This window comes from Populus nigra, chromosome 3, assembly GCF_951802175.1.
Source record: "Populus nigra chromosome 3, ddPopNigr1.1, whole genome shotgun sequence".
NCBI classification, from domain to species: Eukaryota; Viridiplantae; Streptophyta; class Magnoliopsida; order Malpighiales; family Salicaceae; genus Populus; species Populus nigra.
The window spans coordinates 21,603,545-21,621,333 of NC_084854.1; the positions used below are offsets into that span (position 1 = coordinate 21,603,545).

General features: G+C 31.6%; 2 protein-coding genes across 2 annotated transcripts; one reads left to right on the forward strand and one right to left on the reverse strand.

Moving 5' to 3' along the window:
- The first annotated feature begins 1,237 nt into the window (after window positions 1-1,237).
- On the forward strand, window positions 1,238-4,687 carry LOC133690366 (suppressor protein SRP40-like). Its single transcript, XM_062110642.1, has 7 exons — window positions 1,238-1,633; window positions 1,884-1,951; window positions 2,243-2,283; window positions 2,413-3,260; window positions 3,646-3,735; window positions 3,822-3,883; window positions 4,383-4,687. Exons 1-7 carry the CDS (start codon window positions 1,388-1,390, stop codon window positions 4,486-4,488), a joined length of 1,461 nt encoding a protein of 486 aa, XP_061966626.1. The 5' UTR covers window positions 1,238-1,387; the 3' UTR covers window positions 4,489-4,687.
- Window positions 4,688-5,066: 379 nt separating this feature from the next.
- LOC133688903 (mitochondrial inner membrane protein OXA1-like) lies at window positions 5,067-9,801 on the reverse strand. Its single transcript, XM_062108546.1, has 10 exons — window positions 9,579-9,801; window positions 9,044-9,486; window positions 8,828-8,918; window positions 7,916-7,963; window positions 7,317-7,375; window positions 6,522-6,597; window positions 6,296-6,427; window positions 6,040-6,147; window positions 5,709-5,763; window positions 5,067-5,558 (listed from the first exon to the last, which is right to left on the reverse strand). Exons 2-10 carry the CDS (start codon window positions 9,460-9,462, stop codon window positions 5,269-5,271), a joined length of 1,278 nt encoding a protein of 425 aa, XP_061964530.1. The 5' UTR covers window positions 9,463-9,486; window positions 9,579-9,801; the 3' UTR covers window positions 5,067-5,268.
- Window positions 9,802-17,789: the final 7,988 nt, after the last annotated feature.

Here is a 17,789-nt window from a genome sequence, read left to right on the forward strand (position 1 = left end):
ACATGAAAAATATGTATAATAATCCATATAAATTATTTAATTAAACGTAAGGCATTTCTATTTTTCTATTAGTGGGCTATTAAATTATTGAGTCAAGAAAATGTTTTTTTTCCCACGTTTGCATTTATTTGTAAAGTTTTAAGAAATTTTATGTTGTTACTGTTTAATACAGACAATCTGATGCATGACAATTGTGAATTTAATAAGAAAAAATGACGTGGTATTTTCTTTAAGAAAAAGAAAATGTTGTGGTATTTGTTGAAAAAATATGTTTTAAAATAAGGTTAATGGGCATATTTGAAATCAAATTAAAAATGAGGTCCATTCATTTTCTAGGTAAAAACTTTGTTAGAAATTGTTTTTCAACATAAGCTCTTTAACATAAAATATTAATATAATTAAAATAAATTATTGATAAATAAGAAATTAATATTAAAAAACTTTTAATTGATATATTTTAGAGAAATTCAAAACCTCTAAAAACTTTTACTCCATGTAAAAAAGAAATAAACTTTTCTTATTTATATAGTAAAAATGTGAGAAGTTAAAATTTGATAAAAATAGTATATAAACTTTTAGAGGGAGAGATCCTACTACTTTAAACTTAAACTTGGGTTTGCATATATTATTTTATTAAACAATTAAATCAATTAAAAATATATTTTAGATATTATTTTATTAAATACTATTTAATTTTTACTTTATTTTTTAAAAAGATTATATTGAAACTTTTAAAAACATCAACATGTATTTTCTTAACAACAAACTATTATTTTTTTTTATCGGATTGTTTTTTTACAAGCATCTATTTTAACTGTCATATAATTAAAAAAATAATTTCAGGAAAATAGAATTATTAATCTCAGTATTTAGATCATAAATTTGACAAGTTAACTCTAGTCAATCCAAGATATTGTTATCACAATTTTTTTTAAAAAAATTATCTTAATTTTTTAAAAAACTAAATTAAATTTTTATTAATTCTCTAAATTATTTTTAAATATATCAAATTGATTAAATCATATTAAATTAACCTCATATAATTTAATTTGAAACATGCGTTCCCAAGTAATTGAAGCTTGATATTGAAATAATGATAGAATTTTTTCTAAAAAATAAATATTCTCGTAAAAAATTCTAGAAAAAGTTCAACATGTGAAGACTAAGGGTTTTGGTTTGAGATGCATTTTTTTTTACCCTTATTTTAATTTGTCCAGTTTTATCCAGCGGCTCTAAAGTCTAAAGTCCTAGCAATGCCAAACCAAACCCGTTCCCTAAAACCCTTCTGTCCGTTGAGCTTATTAATCTCTCCCTCTCTCTGACCCAGGTAGTCTCTTCCTTTCCCTGTATGAAACACACAAAACCCTAGCTATCCATCTTTCTCTTTATGTCCAAAACCCCAGTTGCCAACACAGTAAACATAAACCCTAATCTCTTATCATTTAAGCCTCGCCAAGTACTGTTGCTCTCTAACAGACCACCAATCATGAAACAAGAAAACAACAACACCGAATCTCAAACTTTGAAGCCTAAACAGAAGACAATTTTGCTTCACTCTATAGCTAATTATCTTGAAAACACTGGTGGGTTTTCTAAAACATTGAAGAAATTCAAATCAGAAGCCAAATTTGAGGTATACAAAACAAATTTACTCACTCTCTCTTTCTCTCTTGGCTTATCAAATTATGCAAGTTTAGTCAGAGAGATAAAATGATTGGATTTTTGTTTGTGTTTTGAGTTGAATTTGTGTTTATACAAATGGGTTTTGTGGATTTGGTTTGATGTTAATGTATTGGGTGTATATGAGATGATCGAGGTTAATGAAGCCTAATGGGATTATGTGTCTGTGTTGTGCTGTGGCTTTTTGGGTGTTCTTTGTGCAGAAAGATGATTTGGGTGGTGATTCCTTGATTGATTTGGAGGAGGTGTTTTGCAAGTTTTCGAAGACCAGGTAGGAAGATTTTAAAATCAATGTTTTTATTTTTGGTAATTCTCGTGTTAACAGTATGAATCTCTATCATGGAGCTATATACTGTACGAAGGGATTTTTTTTATCGATAACCATGGCTATAAGATGGTGTTATTTGATATAAAAAACAATGCACAAACTTTCTGTCAGTCGTTAAGAATGAATGTGTTTCACGCATTTCCCTGAATTTAAGTTTTGTTTTGTTGTTTTTTGATTGAAGTGTCTAATTTGAACGAGCACTCTCAAATTGTATGACTTCCTCTATTTTTGCAGTGACGATACCTGCAAAAAGCTAGAGAGCAGCCAGGTGCAAGGTGTGTTTAATTAATGAAATTGCTTGTCTAGTTGGCAACTTTATCATCATTTTCTACGTTGTTAGTAGAATCTTCTTATATGATAGATGTTTTGATACTAGCTCATAGTCTAGTTCTATTTAACTGCAGATATACAGACGAATGACTTTGCTAAAAAGAAAAAGAAGAGTGATACTGATGCCATAAACAAAAAACTAGGAATTGCTGATAAAGTTAACGATTTTGAGAGCGTTGAAGAGATTTTAACAAATGATACAGTGTCTACTGAAGTAAAGTCTAAAGAGAATAAGAAAAAGAAAAAGAACTCTCATTCTCATGGACAAGAGGAACAAGACAATAGCGAAGCTTTGAAGGAACCTGCTGATAATGTTGCTGGTGAATCTCTTGATAAGAAACGCAAGGACAAAAAGAAGAAGAAAAGCAACATGGAATCTGAGTCTCAAGTTGATAATGTTGGACACCATTCATTGGAACCCGTGGCAACAGAAGATAAATCTAAGGATGTGGCATTTTCAGAGGGAAATAAAGCAACTGTTTCTGAGACAGAGTATAAACCAAAGGATAAGAAGAAAAAGAAAAACAAGCTTTCTGATGCTGATGCTGACAGTAATGACAACAAGAATGTCAAATACGAAGAAAGGAAGAAAAAGAAGGATATTGTTGTTTCTGAAAATATGTATGTTGAGACACTTGATGAAGGGAAATCAAATAAAGTAGATTCTGAAAAGGATGATTCTAAGAACTCAAAGAAGGATGACAAAGAGAATAAAAGTTCCAAGAAGAGGAAAAGATTTCCATCTGAAGATGATGCCACTCAACCTGCTGATGAAAAAGCAGTTGAAGATTCTAAACGAAGAAAGATGGAAAGTTCAGAAGAACCGAAGGAAAATAGCCAGGCAAATGGGAACCTTGAGAAAAATGGAGAGAAATCATCATTGCAGAAATCAATGAAGAAGGAAAAGAATGGTTCAGTTGAGGTAGGGTTTTGAACACTCTAACTTAGGGAAGCTTGTTACTTTCAACTGTAAATTCCGAAGCTGAATTCCCTTTAAAATTCCAAATAAAAGCATGTTCAAATTGTTCCTGTGCTATAAGTTTATCAGGTTTCCTGTATACATGTGCTTAAAGCGTATTTGTCCATGTGGTGGAGCCAAAACCTTAAGTATTTATGTCTAACCAGGCTTTGAGCAACAACTGATTTTTCATGACGATTAACTTACCAGCTCTTCAAAAATTCTTCTTGTTATGAGCAAAGCTTTATTAAAATTCATGATAGCCGTTCTATATCAGCATGAATAATTATGTTCTAGTGTATTATTGATTTTATGTGTGTATTCTTGGACTGGAATTATGTTATTGCAGCCGAAGACTGTTAAGCATTTTCAAAGAGTAAAAGTTGATGAGGTGGTATTCTCTGATGAGAGGCTTAAAGATAATTCATACTGGGCAAAGGTTTGACAAGTTTTCCATATTTGTTTTTGAGTTTTTTGGTCCTTCATTGTTTTATTTTCTTTAATATTTCCATAAATTCTCTGTAGGATGGTGCCGAGGATGGTTATGGTGCAAAGGCACAAGATGTTCTTGGGCAAGTTAGAGGAAGGTACATTTTGTAGTTATGGCATTTCTATTTCTTTAGTTTCAGATGTGCAAACAAAATGTTGTTCCTGCTATCTTGTTGTCGTTCTTTCTACCAGTGGAAGCATATCAATAATTTTGTTGGCGAGTTAATGATCTGATCTAAACTGCTGACTTGGCTATTCTAATTCTAACTCTAGACTTTCTTCAATTTAGGAACCTCTTTTCTTCCAGTAGTTTTAACTTTCAGCAAGTTTTATATATGTAATACTGATCCAAGCATTGCTGTTAAAAGGAAGGGAAGTAAAAGCTGAGTTTTGTGGTTACTAATGTAACCTAGGATGTTTAAAGAATCAAGGGTTTTGGTTTTTTTTGGTCATTTTATCATCTTCTGTTTTTTGTTAGGAAAATTTTGTTAGAAAGATTGAAATTGTAAAAAGGTAACTGGTTATAGGCCTTCAATATTTTGGGGATCTGTACATTATGAAAATTTTCTTACTGAACTATTTCTCTCTCGCTTTCAGGGATTTTAGGCATGAAAAAACAAAGAAGAAGCGTGGGACATACAGAGGAGGGCAGATTGATTTGCAATCCCACTCATTTAAGTTCAATTACTCAGATGAAGATTGATCGGTGTTGACATCTTCGAGTGATGAATCTTGATTTTTGGTCCTTTTACATTTTTACTTGCATGTGCTAAGCACAGCTTTTCATTCATCAATGTGGCAATTTGTGCTTCTGTACGTTTATCAAACTTTTGACAATTTTGCCTTCCCGTTTCTTGCTTAACTTGAGTCAACTAAAGAATGGAAGCCATCTATTCTGTTTAGCTTCTCACAGCTATTTGAGGTTTCCTTTAGTGTATTATACGTTGGGTCTAAAATGGGGAAAATCAGAATCAAATTTCGAGGCAAAAAATCTCCTTAGGTACACTTAAGTGTATTATACTTAAGGATACCTGCATCTCAATTTGTGCAAGTATACTTGAGTACACTTACAGAAAAGAAGTCTGTTGCCAGACTGAAAAACGCAGTTGAGACAAGAATCAGGCTGTCAAAGCTCTAAAAGAACCAATTTGGAGCTGTCGGCAATAAAATAATAATAAAACAAAAGTTTTGCTCTGGGCCAAGTTCTGAGAAGAGAAAATGGCAACTCCTGAGCTCAAGCTGGAATTGTCAGGACTGTTAGTGAAAATATCAATCATGGAATGCTAGAAAAAGAAGAAAAATCGGATATCAGAGCAAAATTTTTTGTACATCAAAATTTTAACAATTTATTGAAAATAACAAGGCCGAACCTATAGCCTAATAAACAATATATGAATCATGCTTAACCAATAAAAATTTTCTTGGCAGTATTACACTGACTTGAGAACTTCACTAGCAGTTTCCTTTTATGGAGAAACCATTTTCACCTCTTCTTATTTTTCTTTCTTCCTTGAAGGGTTCGCCTTTGGAAGCGTTCGCCTTCTTTCTCTAGACTGCTTATCCTCTTACCTATTCCCGAAGATGAAGACTTTTTATGCTGTAAGAGCTTTGGTGGTTCCACAGGCAATGATGAGGTAGGTTCCTTTCTGCCTTTTGAGAGTTGTTTGAGTGCTGAAAACAGATCAAAGGGAGAAGATTTTGCACCAGTAGTTGGAGGTGCCACGGGTACTTCTGGAACACGCAAAAAATTTTTTACCCCAGGAGCTTTCAACACTGAAATACAAGTAGAGAATTAAGTACCGAAGGTTGTTAAAGTGAAAATCAGATGAAAATAATGTCAAAAGCCAAGCTCTCCACTGATCTTTGAAGATTGCACAGATAATAAAAAGGAAAAAAAAAGATCTAAGAACCTGGAAAACTCACCTAACCCATAAGCAAGCGAAAACAAGTTGGATGTAACCCAATAACAAAATACAGCCTGCAATGACAAAAACGAAATTTGTCATTGACTCCAAAACAAACAAGTTCTCAAACTCCAAATAACAGTGGAGGGAAGAGATGGGTAGTGAGCAGAGCCTAAAGCCACCATCTTGGGGGGATCTAATGAACGACAACTTTTCCTTGACATTCATTTATACAGACCATTACCAAAAGAAAATCTCAACTTTCAAGATGCAGATGCAGAAAACAGCTTAATTATGATCTCATAATACCATGTGATTAGCAAATACCATGCAAGTGATCAAAAGATAACCTTTGGGAAATTCATAGTCATAGGAACTGAAGCAACAGCAAGGGCCCTTGAAACATTTTTCATGGTGCCAGCAGCAGGATTTCCTTCCATTCCTTCTTGCGTATTGCACTGAAGAAGAGCACAGATTAGCCAGCTAAATAATAAAAATCAAAATTGAGTAGAACAAGAACAAGCAATTTTTGTTATTTTTTTTAAAGAACAAAAAATATCCAAGCATAAAAACATAACCGCCTAATTGGATAGAACAAGTATCTACCTCCACTGTCAGCAAGAAAGTTAATGCTGTCAAAACTGGAAAGATGTATAAACCATCTGGGGTTGTGAGGTCAACAAACCAGTATGCTCCACCACTTTTAAAGGATGGCACTTTTTCTGCCATGTTTGAAATCTGGGGGAAACTTTGTCATGATTTATTAAATGTGAAGATCGAATATAAAAGAAGACTCACCTGCAGTGTATTTACGGATAGAGGTTTAGCTTACAGCAAGGAAAAAGCTGATGAAGACAGGACCTTGAATTAAGATCCCCTTCAGTGGAGTAAATGGACTCACACCATGTCTGCAATTTGCAAGTCAAAACGAACTAAATTTTCCAGGGAAATTGACAGTCATGAAGATAATTATACTGTATAAAACCTGACCGACCTACTTGTCACAGGGGACATCGAGGTGAGTTATACGTGAAAAGGATAAAAAAAAATATTTTCGAGGTATAAACCCATTAAGCACCTTTATCATTTAAAAACAAACAATAAAACTTATCTTAGACAAGATGTCTAAAATGGTGTTTATTTTTCTTGTTACATAATCAGCCCCTTACTTAGAACCTCTGAAAGACTAGTTGAAATTTCTATAAAATTTGATGGTGACCCATTTTTTATTTTTACTCTTTTCATGCATAGCTCGCCTCGATATTCCCTGCAGCATTGCTTACAGTAATTGAGCTTCAATGATAATACATTTTAGCACATCTAAAACAAAAAAAGAATGAAAAAGTTGAAAACCTCTTCCCGAAAGAAAAGTACATATGATCCTCTAAGCAGGACTAGTTAAATAACAATTTGGCAATACCCTATCTTCAGGATGATAGCACTTGAACAATACTGTGCCTGCAAGTCATCCTAGGTGGTTAATGTGGCATGAATATTTAAATTCCAGTGTGGTCATAATGTACTACTCTATAGAACACAACTTCATATTTCTTACTTTTAAGAAACTAAATTGTTCATCATTTGAAACAATGAAATTCCACTACGAGCAAATGAAAAGGTTTCTTACTCCTTAAACAACTTCTGCATTTCTTTCTGACCTTCAGAAACAGCAGTAGGGTCCATGACCTGAGATGGAGACAGAGATAGTGGCAACATGATTGATGAGCATTTTGAAACAAGAAATGGATTGTATAAAGTGTGCATAAGCTACATCAACCTTTTGGTGCCTTGTTATATTCATGCTATCATTGAAAACATTTCAGTTTTATTCACATTATAAACCGAGATAAGCATAGGCCAAACAAAAAGTTGCTCAACTATAACCAAGGACATTTTGTCGCAATTGCCTACATTGCCCTTTTGTTTCAAGTTATCCCCTTTTTATACGGGGATTTCATATCAAGAACCAAGGGGAAACCGCCCACTTATAGAAACCAAGAACTGCATGCAGAATGACAAAGCATGACATCTAAAACAAGTGATCAAACTGGTATGTGCATGAGTGTTGACAAACCAGTAGAAAATGCACTGTTACAAATAAAATTTCGAGTAACATAACAAAGAGTGAGGGATAGGGATGTACAGGCACCGAAAACAGACCAACAATGTAAGTATGAGGTCAATAGAGTAAGGAGTGATAAAACCATCAAAGAACAAGCATAATACCTGACAGTCCACCCTTTGCTTAACCTCCTCCAAATGCGGCCTCAAGATCTGCAGGATACACATAAATCCACATGAGATATAAGGACATCAACTCTGAAGTTTTACTTTGCATGCACCAAGAGGAAAATAAAAGATCTTTGTGGAGGGTTAGCAGGAGAAAAAATCACGTGGAAATCTAGGTATACACTGCACTCAATGTTCTACCCATTGGATTGCATGTGTCATATGTGATTTAAAAAAACATAATCAAATTGACATCATTATCCCCAGGGAGGAAACTTGATCTTCTACCTTAATACTGGTGCCACCAAGCAAACACATGGGCATTATAACTTAATAAGTTACATACTAGATGCTGTGCTTTTAAAATCCCAACAAGAGGCTGAAATGCCACAGCATAATGAATATCACAGAAGATGATCTACTAAAAACTGAAAATAAAATCAATGAATAAGAAGCAGAAGATTGTACAGATGCACCTAGCACGAGATCCTCGAAAATGTCCATAACATTGCAAAACTTCGAAAATAGGGTTTCTGGAAGAAACATCCAAAAGTAACTCAAACATTTCAAGACATGAAACACAATCTGTTAATGACCAAGTAAACACACTTGCACAATGTACAAAGTGCAAGGATACATCAATTCCACATCAACAACAACAACAACAATTCCTAAATCACTCCCCAAAAATCCCATTTATAAATCGAATAGCTTGACTGGTGGACCACATAAATCCAAAGGATGGATTTCTCGATTTCAGGAAGAATCTTTCAGTTAGATTAGCATTATTCTTTCAAACACACGCACACACACGTACACAAACGCAAATTCAGCACTCAACAAGCAAACAAATCATTAACACTCATATTCCGCCACAATATCATTAAACTTAAAAGAAAAACCACTAACACTAAGTTTCGAAGTAGCTTTCAACTGATTTATCAAAAGTGGAAGCATCGCGCTTCTTATAAGCAATGTAGTCACAACCATAGAAGCCCACCTAAAAAATTTGCAACAAAAACCAACAAACAAACAATTAATTTAACCTAATATTTAAACACACGCAAACAATTCCCTATTCTACGCAATTTCTAGTATAATTTAAATGTTCGGAAACAATCTTACCAATTCAATCCAGTAAAATTATGAACAGCATCAATAACGTGCTGAAGAGCCGCAACAGGCAAGTAAGAATCCGCAGCCGCAATCGCAACCTCATTCGCAGCGGGAGCCGCCTGCGCCACCGTATCCATCACCACATTAATCTTATCTGCCGCCGCAGTGGTGGTGGTTGACATGTAGCGTACGAAACAAGCGCCTGCGAAATGCGAGTGATTTGCTTCTTGAAGTAGAGAAGCGAAACTAGTTGAATTAATGTTGAAGGATCTTTGTGGAACGTAATTAGTGGGATTAAGTTGTTCTTGATTGTTTTTGTGGTGGTGGTGGTGGTCGTCGTTGTCGTCGTGGAGAATGTATGTGAAACGCAGATTGTGTTGTCGTTTCAAGATGGTTGAACGAGCTGAGAGACTTCGCATGTAAGCCATTTTGGTAACAGAAATTTGAAGCTCCTTCAAAAAAAAAAAAAAAAGAACTAAATAACTATAGATTAAGCTTCTGGAATAAAAATAAATTAAGAAATGTGAAGAGAAGGCTGGGTTACCTTTGGAGAACTTCTGGTTTTTTGTGTTACAGATAGAGGGAGGGAGGCAGGGAAGCCAAGGAGTAATAGAGAAGCGAAGCTATTGGAGAGAGGGGTTTAGGAGGTTTTGACTTTTGAGAGGACGGAGGGTTGATGAAGGTCATGATTTCTGATCCAATTTTAGGGTCGAGGTACTGGATATGGACCGTCTTTGCAGCGGGTCTGTATTTTCCATGCAGAAAAAACGATATTGGGATAATGTAAACATGTTTTAAATAAATAAGAAAAATAAATTATTCAAGTTATAGTTCTTACCGATTTAAATAAATTAGTTTTATTTTAATTAAATAAACAAATAACAACAATAATAAACAAATAATTTTTTAAAAAAAACTATGATAATTTAAAAAAATCTAAGTAAATACATAATTGGATTAAAAAACAAAAAAAAACCAACATCAAGTCAATCAAAGATAGCGTGATAGATATGCATGATAAGTAATAAGAGACAAGTCAACTTGTGTTAACCCACAAAACTCATGTCAATGATTGTGAGATCGGGTTAAGTCGGTAAAAAATCATTTTAAGAAAACCACAAAGGTTTTTGTAATTAAAAAAAATAATGTTGAACGATGAAATCAAGAAAAAAAAATAAAACAAAAAAAGAACGTTAAACCACATCAACTTTTCAAACTTATAACCTAAGTCATTAGATCTAAAGTGCCATACATCTAAAAATAGTGAAACTCAATTTCCAGCAAATCTAATATCTAAGATTGAATTATTATTATTATTACTATTATAATCACCATTATCATTATTGATATTATTATTATTATTACTATCATTATTGATATTTTTATTATTATTTTGACTATTATAATCAATAATAATAAAAACAACAACAATAATAATAATTACCATCATCATCATCTTCCTCCTCCTCCACCACCACCTCCTCCTTCTTCTTCTTCTTCTTATTATAAACTATTATTACTACTCCTACTATTATTATCACCATTGTTATTTAAATTAATATTAGTATTGGTATCATCATCATCATTGTTGTTATTACCACTACCATCATTACTACTACTCCTACTATCATAATCATTATTATTATCATTATCGCTATCACTATCAGTATAATTAGTTTTATTATCATTATCATTATTACTATTATCATCATCATTACTATTACTATTACCACTATTATTATCATTGTTATTGTTATTATTATTACTAATAATATTATTATCATTTTTATTATCTATTATCATTATCACTACTACTATTATTATTATAACAAACTATTACTACTACTATTATTATCATTAGTAGTTTTATTATTAGCATGATTATTATTATCATCATCATTAACACTACCAGCATCATCATCATCATTGAAGAAAAAAAACGTTAACTTGATTTAAAGGATAAAATTAAAAACTATAAAAACTTTGATAAAAGTGTCAAAAAAGAAATTAAGAAATCAAAAGAAGAAGGAACAATTTGAAAATACTATATATGACGAATTAGAATTGAAGAATTAAATTGAAAATAAATAGAAGTTTAACAAAAAAAAGAACAAAAAAATCAAAACTAAAATGATTGAATCTAAAATACCAATAAAAATAAGGATCATAGTTCATTTTTCTGTGTAAGAGAGAGAAATGAAATGATGGAAAAAAAAAGCTTCAACGACGATAAATCAGCTACTATAAGTTTACATGCGCTACCCAGGAAGGAAAAAGTTATGAAGAAAAAAATCAAATGAAATGGCGGTAATATATTTTCCTTCAATGGGGAGGCGTCGTACATACTAACAACTTTTTAAAAATAAATAATATAAATTTAATATTAAATAACATAATTACCCTTATTGAAATTGAGATTTACAAAACAAAAACGAGATAAAAAGACCATATTACCTCTGATTCCATGTTTTATATTTTTTGGACAAAAAGGATATGTGTAATTATACTGTAGACAAAAAAAGAAAGAGACAAAAATACCCCTTCTGGCAGTGTTGTTTTTTATGGCTTTGGGAGCTTTTCAGTCATTATACTATTTATTAAAATATGGGAAAGACAATAATATCCCCAAACAAACTTATAATGACTAATTTATCGTGTGAAAAGACAAAAACACCTCTGATTCCAAGGCAAGTAATTTTTTTGGGAAGGGTAAAAGGACGAATATAAAAATAAGTTTTGGTTGTTTTGTTATTTGTCAAACTCACTTAGTGAATTACTCATAAAATATCTTATTTAGGTTACTGGGTTAACTCGGATCCATTGTTTTTATTAAAATATATATTTTTTAAATCATTAATATTAATATGAATGAGTTTGGATTGGTATACTGGATAAGCTAAATCATTAAAAATTGACAAGATTAATTAGGTTTTATGAAATTAATATTTTTTCACATTCAACCTGAAATTTGTTCCCGATCAAATTTTGAGCCATGGTTTTGCCGAGATCAACATAAAAGATTCATACCTTAATTGTTTATATTATGTTAGATTCAAAATTTAGGATATCTAGTTGTGACCAATGAAGGGTTACCGTGACTTCAACCCAAGCAACTCTGGTGAGGTGAAAGGCCATATTATCACTGAACCAACCCCTGTTGGCAATCGGATTGTTTATGAGGTTTGGTTTGCGACGGTGCAGCTTTAACATTCTGGCTGAAGATATTATTTCATTAGGTTGTGCAGGCAAGCACCACCACCACCACATATTTGCACACCTCGAGCAGAGCTATTAATCTTTCCACACCGCGACTAGTAAAACAAATTGCCAGGATTAATTATTACTGGACTAGGCAGTCTACAAATACCGAGTGATCAAGGTCTCAACTGATTGACATCAAGCTTACTGTATTCCTTGGCAAATGACAACAGCAGAAGACAGGAACAGAGAGATAAGAACGCTTTGTTGCCTCCAACAAAACCTGAAGTAAACCATTCTTTATCTTCAAGAGAGTTGATTGAATTGTTTTCCTAGATGTCATGAACTCTTAGAAGTAAAGGATAATTCACATTTGAAGTGCCGACCGCGAAAATGGGGTGTGCATTTGGCTCTCAAATGGACAGTGTTTTAGTTTGTGGCTCATAGACATGCTGGAGTGGAGCGGTTTTTGGGATTTATTTATGGTTTTGATGCTTGGAATGATTGATAAGTTGGTGGGGGTGTAGAGACAACACCCTCTCATATAATAAAAGGGTATGGTTGAAAATTACTAATATCTTTTAAGTGGTTAGACTTTTTAGACGGTTTAGGGTTCACTATAAATATATATTATATATATAACCGGGAAAATAGAACTCTTGGTCCTGTAAATATAAGTATGTTATCGAACCATGTTAAATTTATCTTTGTGTTCTTTCTAATTTTTTATATTACAATATTCATAAATAACTGCTGCTGCAGATTTTTAACATCAGATAGCAATGCAAGAAATTAACAGCATTTCCAGCAAGTGACAATGACAATGATAAAACCGATTAAAGAAGCAGAAAATCTTGCTCATATTTGGAACAACCAACTCTTATTACTGCAGAAATTTGACTGATCTAAACTGCTTTCTAACTTACAAAATTGCTTCGGATGGAACCGTGGTTTTGTTTCACAAAAAGAAGCATTGATGAACTTTCATCAATGGAAGTATCCTAAACATGCAGGTATTAATTAGCACCAAGCATCTTCGGCCATGTTATTTTGATTTCTTTTCTTGTTTCTTCATGATCACTTCATCAATGTACAGTATACCCTTGCCTTTGTATACTTCAGGAGGCTTGCAACTACGAACAGAAGCAGCAAACTGGTGCATTCTTTCCTCGTCAATTCCAGTGCAGCAAACTACATTGTTCTTGAAGCAGAAATACGAGCAGCTGGAAGAACAGTGAGTTCAACCTCATGACTGCATATCCAAAACCCACAATCTTATGAAAGCGAAAGAATTTGGCTTCCATTATTGTTAAACAGATGGAGCAACTGACTCTATTAAAATTATAATAAGCAAATAATGAAAGAAATTCAAAAAAGATATCAGAGAACTAAACAAAAACTACCGAAACGGCAAGTTATCTTTCAAGAAGGATTCCATTTGGTTTAGCAGTCTTGACATTTAATGTTTAAGGCTTTTAGCTAAAAAAAACTGCAATCTTCCCATTCCATCACTATTCATTACTTCCTTATCGCATTTCCAGCCTTGTTGCAAAATACTTTTGGCAAACAAAACCAAGAGTCTCGCTTCAAGGAGGAGCTAGGCCCTACAAGTCTCGTCATGGAGAATTAAGCTCACGTGGAACTCGCCACCAATGAAATCTAGCAAGTGCCCAGACAATAGAATTACTCTTATTTCAATCTATCATTATGCGGTGACTTCATTGATTCATTCATTCTTGGTGGATTCATCTTGCAAAGTTAGCTGTTAGCTAAGCTAGCAATAGTCAAATGACAAGAAGTGAATTAGAAGAAGAAGATATTTATACTTCAAATCATAATACTTGTATTTTTCAATTCATATTTACATATGTGATCAATTGAGAATCTTGTATTGACGGGTTTTTTCTTGTAGTTTAATTCTTGAAAGTAACCACTCACCCATAAATTATATCCAAAAATTAATCCATGATATAGAAAAAATTAACATCATGGTCCTTTTGAACTAGCAAGAATTAGGCAGTGAGTCCACACATAAAAGACACTTAACTATTTTAAATGGCAACCCGTTTTCCTTTGAAGAGGTTCTTACTTAATTCTTTGTTTTGGTAAAACATTGTTTGGTTTCTTGAAACAAAACAAATACATGCGGTGAAAACAATAAATTTAAAAAAAAATTAAGAGTTTCAATATCTCATTAGATAATTTAGTGTTGTTTTACGATTTATTGAAATATTACTTGAAGATTAGATCTTTTATGAGGTGCGATCAACTTTTTCAAGGTTGCGTTATCACAAACCATAAATTGTCCAAGTGTCTAACCTCTAACAGTAATCTACATGATTCATTAGTGAGAAATCTTCTAAAATCCTTTTTAGGAGAGAGAGAGATTATCATGCCTTTGAGTGATAACTTTTTTATTGTGTTTAAAATTTTTCTTTGTATGTTCTATAACATTTGTACAACTCAATTTCTAAAATATAAGGCACAACACTTTATTTATAGAAAAACACTAATAACCTTATAAATGATAAAATATCAATTTTTCTGCTTGAATAATAAAACATATATTATTTCAAAAAGTATATTAGAAATTTATTCAATCAAGTCTCTACTTGATTTTTTTAGGTCTAGAATTATAATCACCTGTATTAATTACATTATGGTCCTTAATATCTAAAACTAATTCATAATCAAGTTATACTTGATTAATTATCCAAGTTTAATTTTCTAACTAATTGTTCTTAATATGCATGACTCATTAGATTTCTATCAAGTTGGCTTGAATATAAATCATAATCATAAATAAAGTAGGATTAAATAAATTAAATAATTTAATTTATTATCAATTCAATAATTGATTGATCTATATTTGAAGATCAAATGCATTGATTAGCAACGTGCTATATTCCCTAAATATTAGAGAAGTCATAAGTGGTTTGACTTAACATTTTAGCAAACAGTTTCTTAATGTAAATATTATTCATTCATCAAGAATGTTTTGACGTAGAAATTATAGCATAAAATATGTATACCTTGTCAAATCATGTTTGTTCTGAAAAGTATAGTTATTGATTCTTTAAATAAGATTTAAAACTCATTTCAAATCTCATTTCATCTGGCGCAAAGATTTTATAATTGATACTATTTGAGAACAAGTGGAATATTTTTTTCTAATTCACATAAGATGATGAATGCTCTCTTAATCACTCAAATATATTTGTATAGTTAATGTTATACCCAATTTTTATCCTTATTTACTCTTAATTAGAACAATATGTAGTCGAGATCAAAATATAACATTTTGTATGTAAAGATATTTATCTCTCAACAAACCTAATTAATGTTCAGTCTTAATAGAGTATCAATTAAGAACATTTCAGAATAATACTTTAATACAATAGAAATCTCATAATTATAAAAACTTTATAATTTTTTTTACAAAGTATTTTTTTCCAATGACTTTATCTTTAATCTAAATTTATTAATTAAACATTAAATTTATTAATTAAATATAAATAAATTTTAAAAATAAACATGCTATTTCATGGACAAAATCAATATCACTTATAGCTAATCAATTATCTACAAGACATATATTCTAACGACAACATATCAACAAAGAGACATATAAAGTTATAATGGGAACTTTTTTTTACTGTTTCAAGTCAAAAAGAGAAGGAAATATTAAAGATAGAAACGTGTATGCAATAAATTTGGAGTAATTTTTTATATATTTTTTTAAAAGTAGTGGAGACACATCCTAAATGTTTCTATCTGTTCTATCATAAAATAATAATAATAATAATGCTCCTTGTTTTATGGCTTTAAAATGAATTGATGATCATAATATAGGATAGGAAATCCGTAACTCTTTACATCACAAGTTCACTTATTAATATTTATTTAAATTATAATAAATAGATAAATTTTATAGTGTGGAGTAACTAGTGTCATCAATTGATATATTTTTTTTCTTGTTTAATTAATCCTTTTCATTGTGCTGTCACTTTACAGTTTACACTATAAATCTTAACAGTTTTTCTTTTCTAAAAATAATTAAAGAATCGTGGAGTACCGATGAAAAAAGTGATATTGGTCCATGCAAACATGTACTTTAATAATTGTTTATAATTATAGACGTCGAGCTAGACGAAGGAAGGGAGCAAACCCACATACGGGCGATTCTTGTTGCATGAACTTTAATAATTTAATTTCTTCCACAACTTTCCATTACTTCATATAGTATTGGTGTTTTTAGCATTGTGTTTTAAAAATATTTTAAAATTTTTATTTTATTTTATTTTAAAATTAATTTTTTTTTGATATTTTCAGATTATTTTGATGTATTAATGTTAAAAATATTTTTTTAAAATAAAAAATATTATTTTAATATATTTTAAAATAAAATACACTTTAAAAAACAACTATTATCAACTTCAACACAATTTCAAGTCCTGTTCCATGATGTTTTCTTCTTTTTTTTTGGTAATTTGGGGTGTCCGGACCAGCTTGCGCGTACCACAACTAATCTTCGGATCTACTGAATACCCTGTAAATCCAGTAAACATATAAAACATCGTAAAGATGACAGACATGCATACTAGAGCTCGAATCTAGAAGATAGAGACAAGGAAACCGCTGGGCTAGAAGCCCTGGTGCTCCATGATGTCTTCTTGACACGATTGATGATAGGCCGGCAGCATTTATGGCAGCACATGAGTTTGTTGACGATGAACAGTCACATGATAACCCCCCATATATAATTCCTTCGTTTGCTTTCTTAACGTGTAAGAATAAGGTTTAAATCATCCTCGAAGTTTTAGTTCCGACAGTAAATGAGTTGTTTGGTTCAGATTTTAGAAGATGCCACCAAAAATTATTTCTTATGGGACAAGGTTCAATCGCATTGGTCTTTTCCTTGCAACCTAAATAATCTACGAAAGTGACAATTGCTTTCTTCTTTTCTCAGTGATTGACGCGATACCAGCGGGTCAATGTGGTTCGACTTAATTGGGTTTGTCAAGCTAGTTTTTCTTTTTTCCAGCCAGTAGATTGGGACCAGCTAGATAGCCTGCAGCATAGGTGGAGGCATGCTATAGGTTTGCGTTCACTATCATTCAGGTCAAGATTTTATTAATACTTTTTAACTAGTTTTATATTAAAAAAAAAATTTATAATTCTTGATTGAATTATTAAAAAAAAATTGAAAATTTATATGGAACCTTCTAATATGATGTTTTAACTTGAGTTAAAATTTTAGAAATTTTAGAGAAATTTAGAAATTTGATGAAAAATCACAATTTAACCAGTTTTATATTATTTAACATAATTTTCAATCCGATCATCAAATTGAGCTGAAATTTTATGAGGGGTCTTAAAATATATTGAATAAAATCTTGTTAAAAGTTTAGGATGAACAGAGCTTGGTAGTGCTAACAAAAAAAAATTCAAATAAAAGCAAAACAACTCATTAAGAGTAAAATGGTTATTTGCCATTAAAAAATAAAATAAATCAACTCTTCCTTTCTTTTATATGTTGCCGACCGGGTAGAAGCAT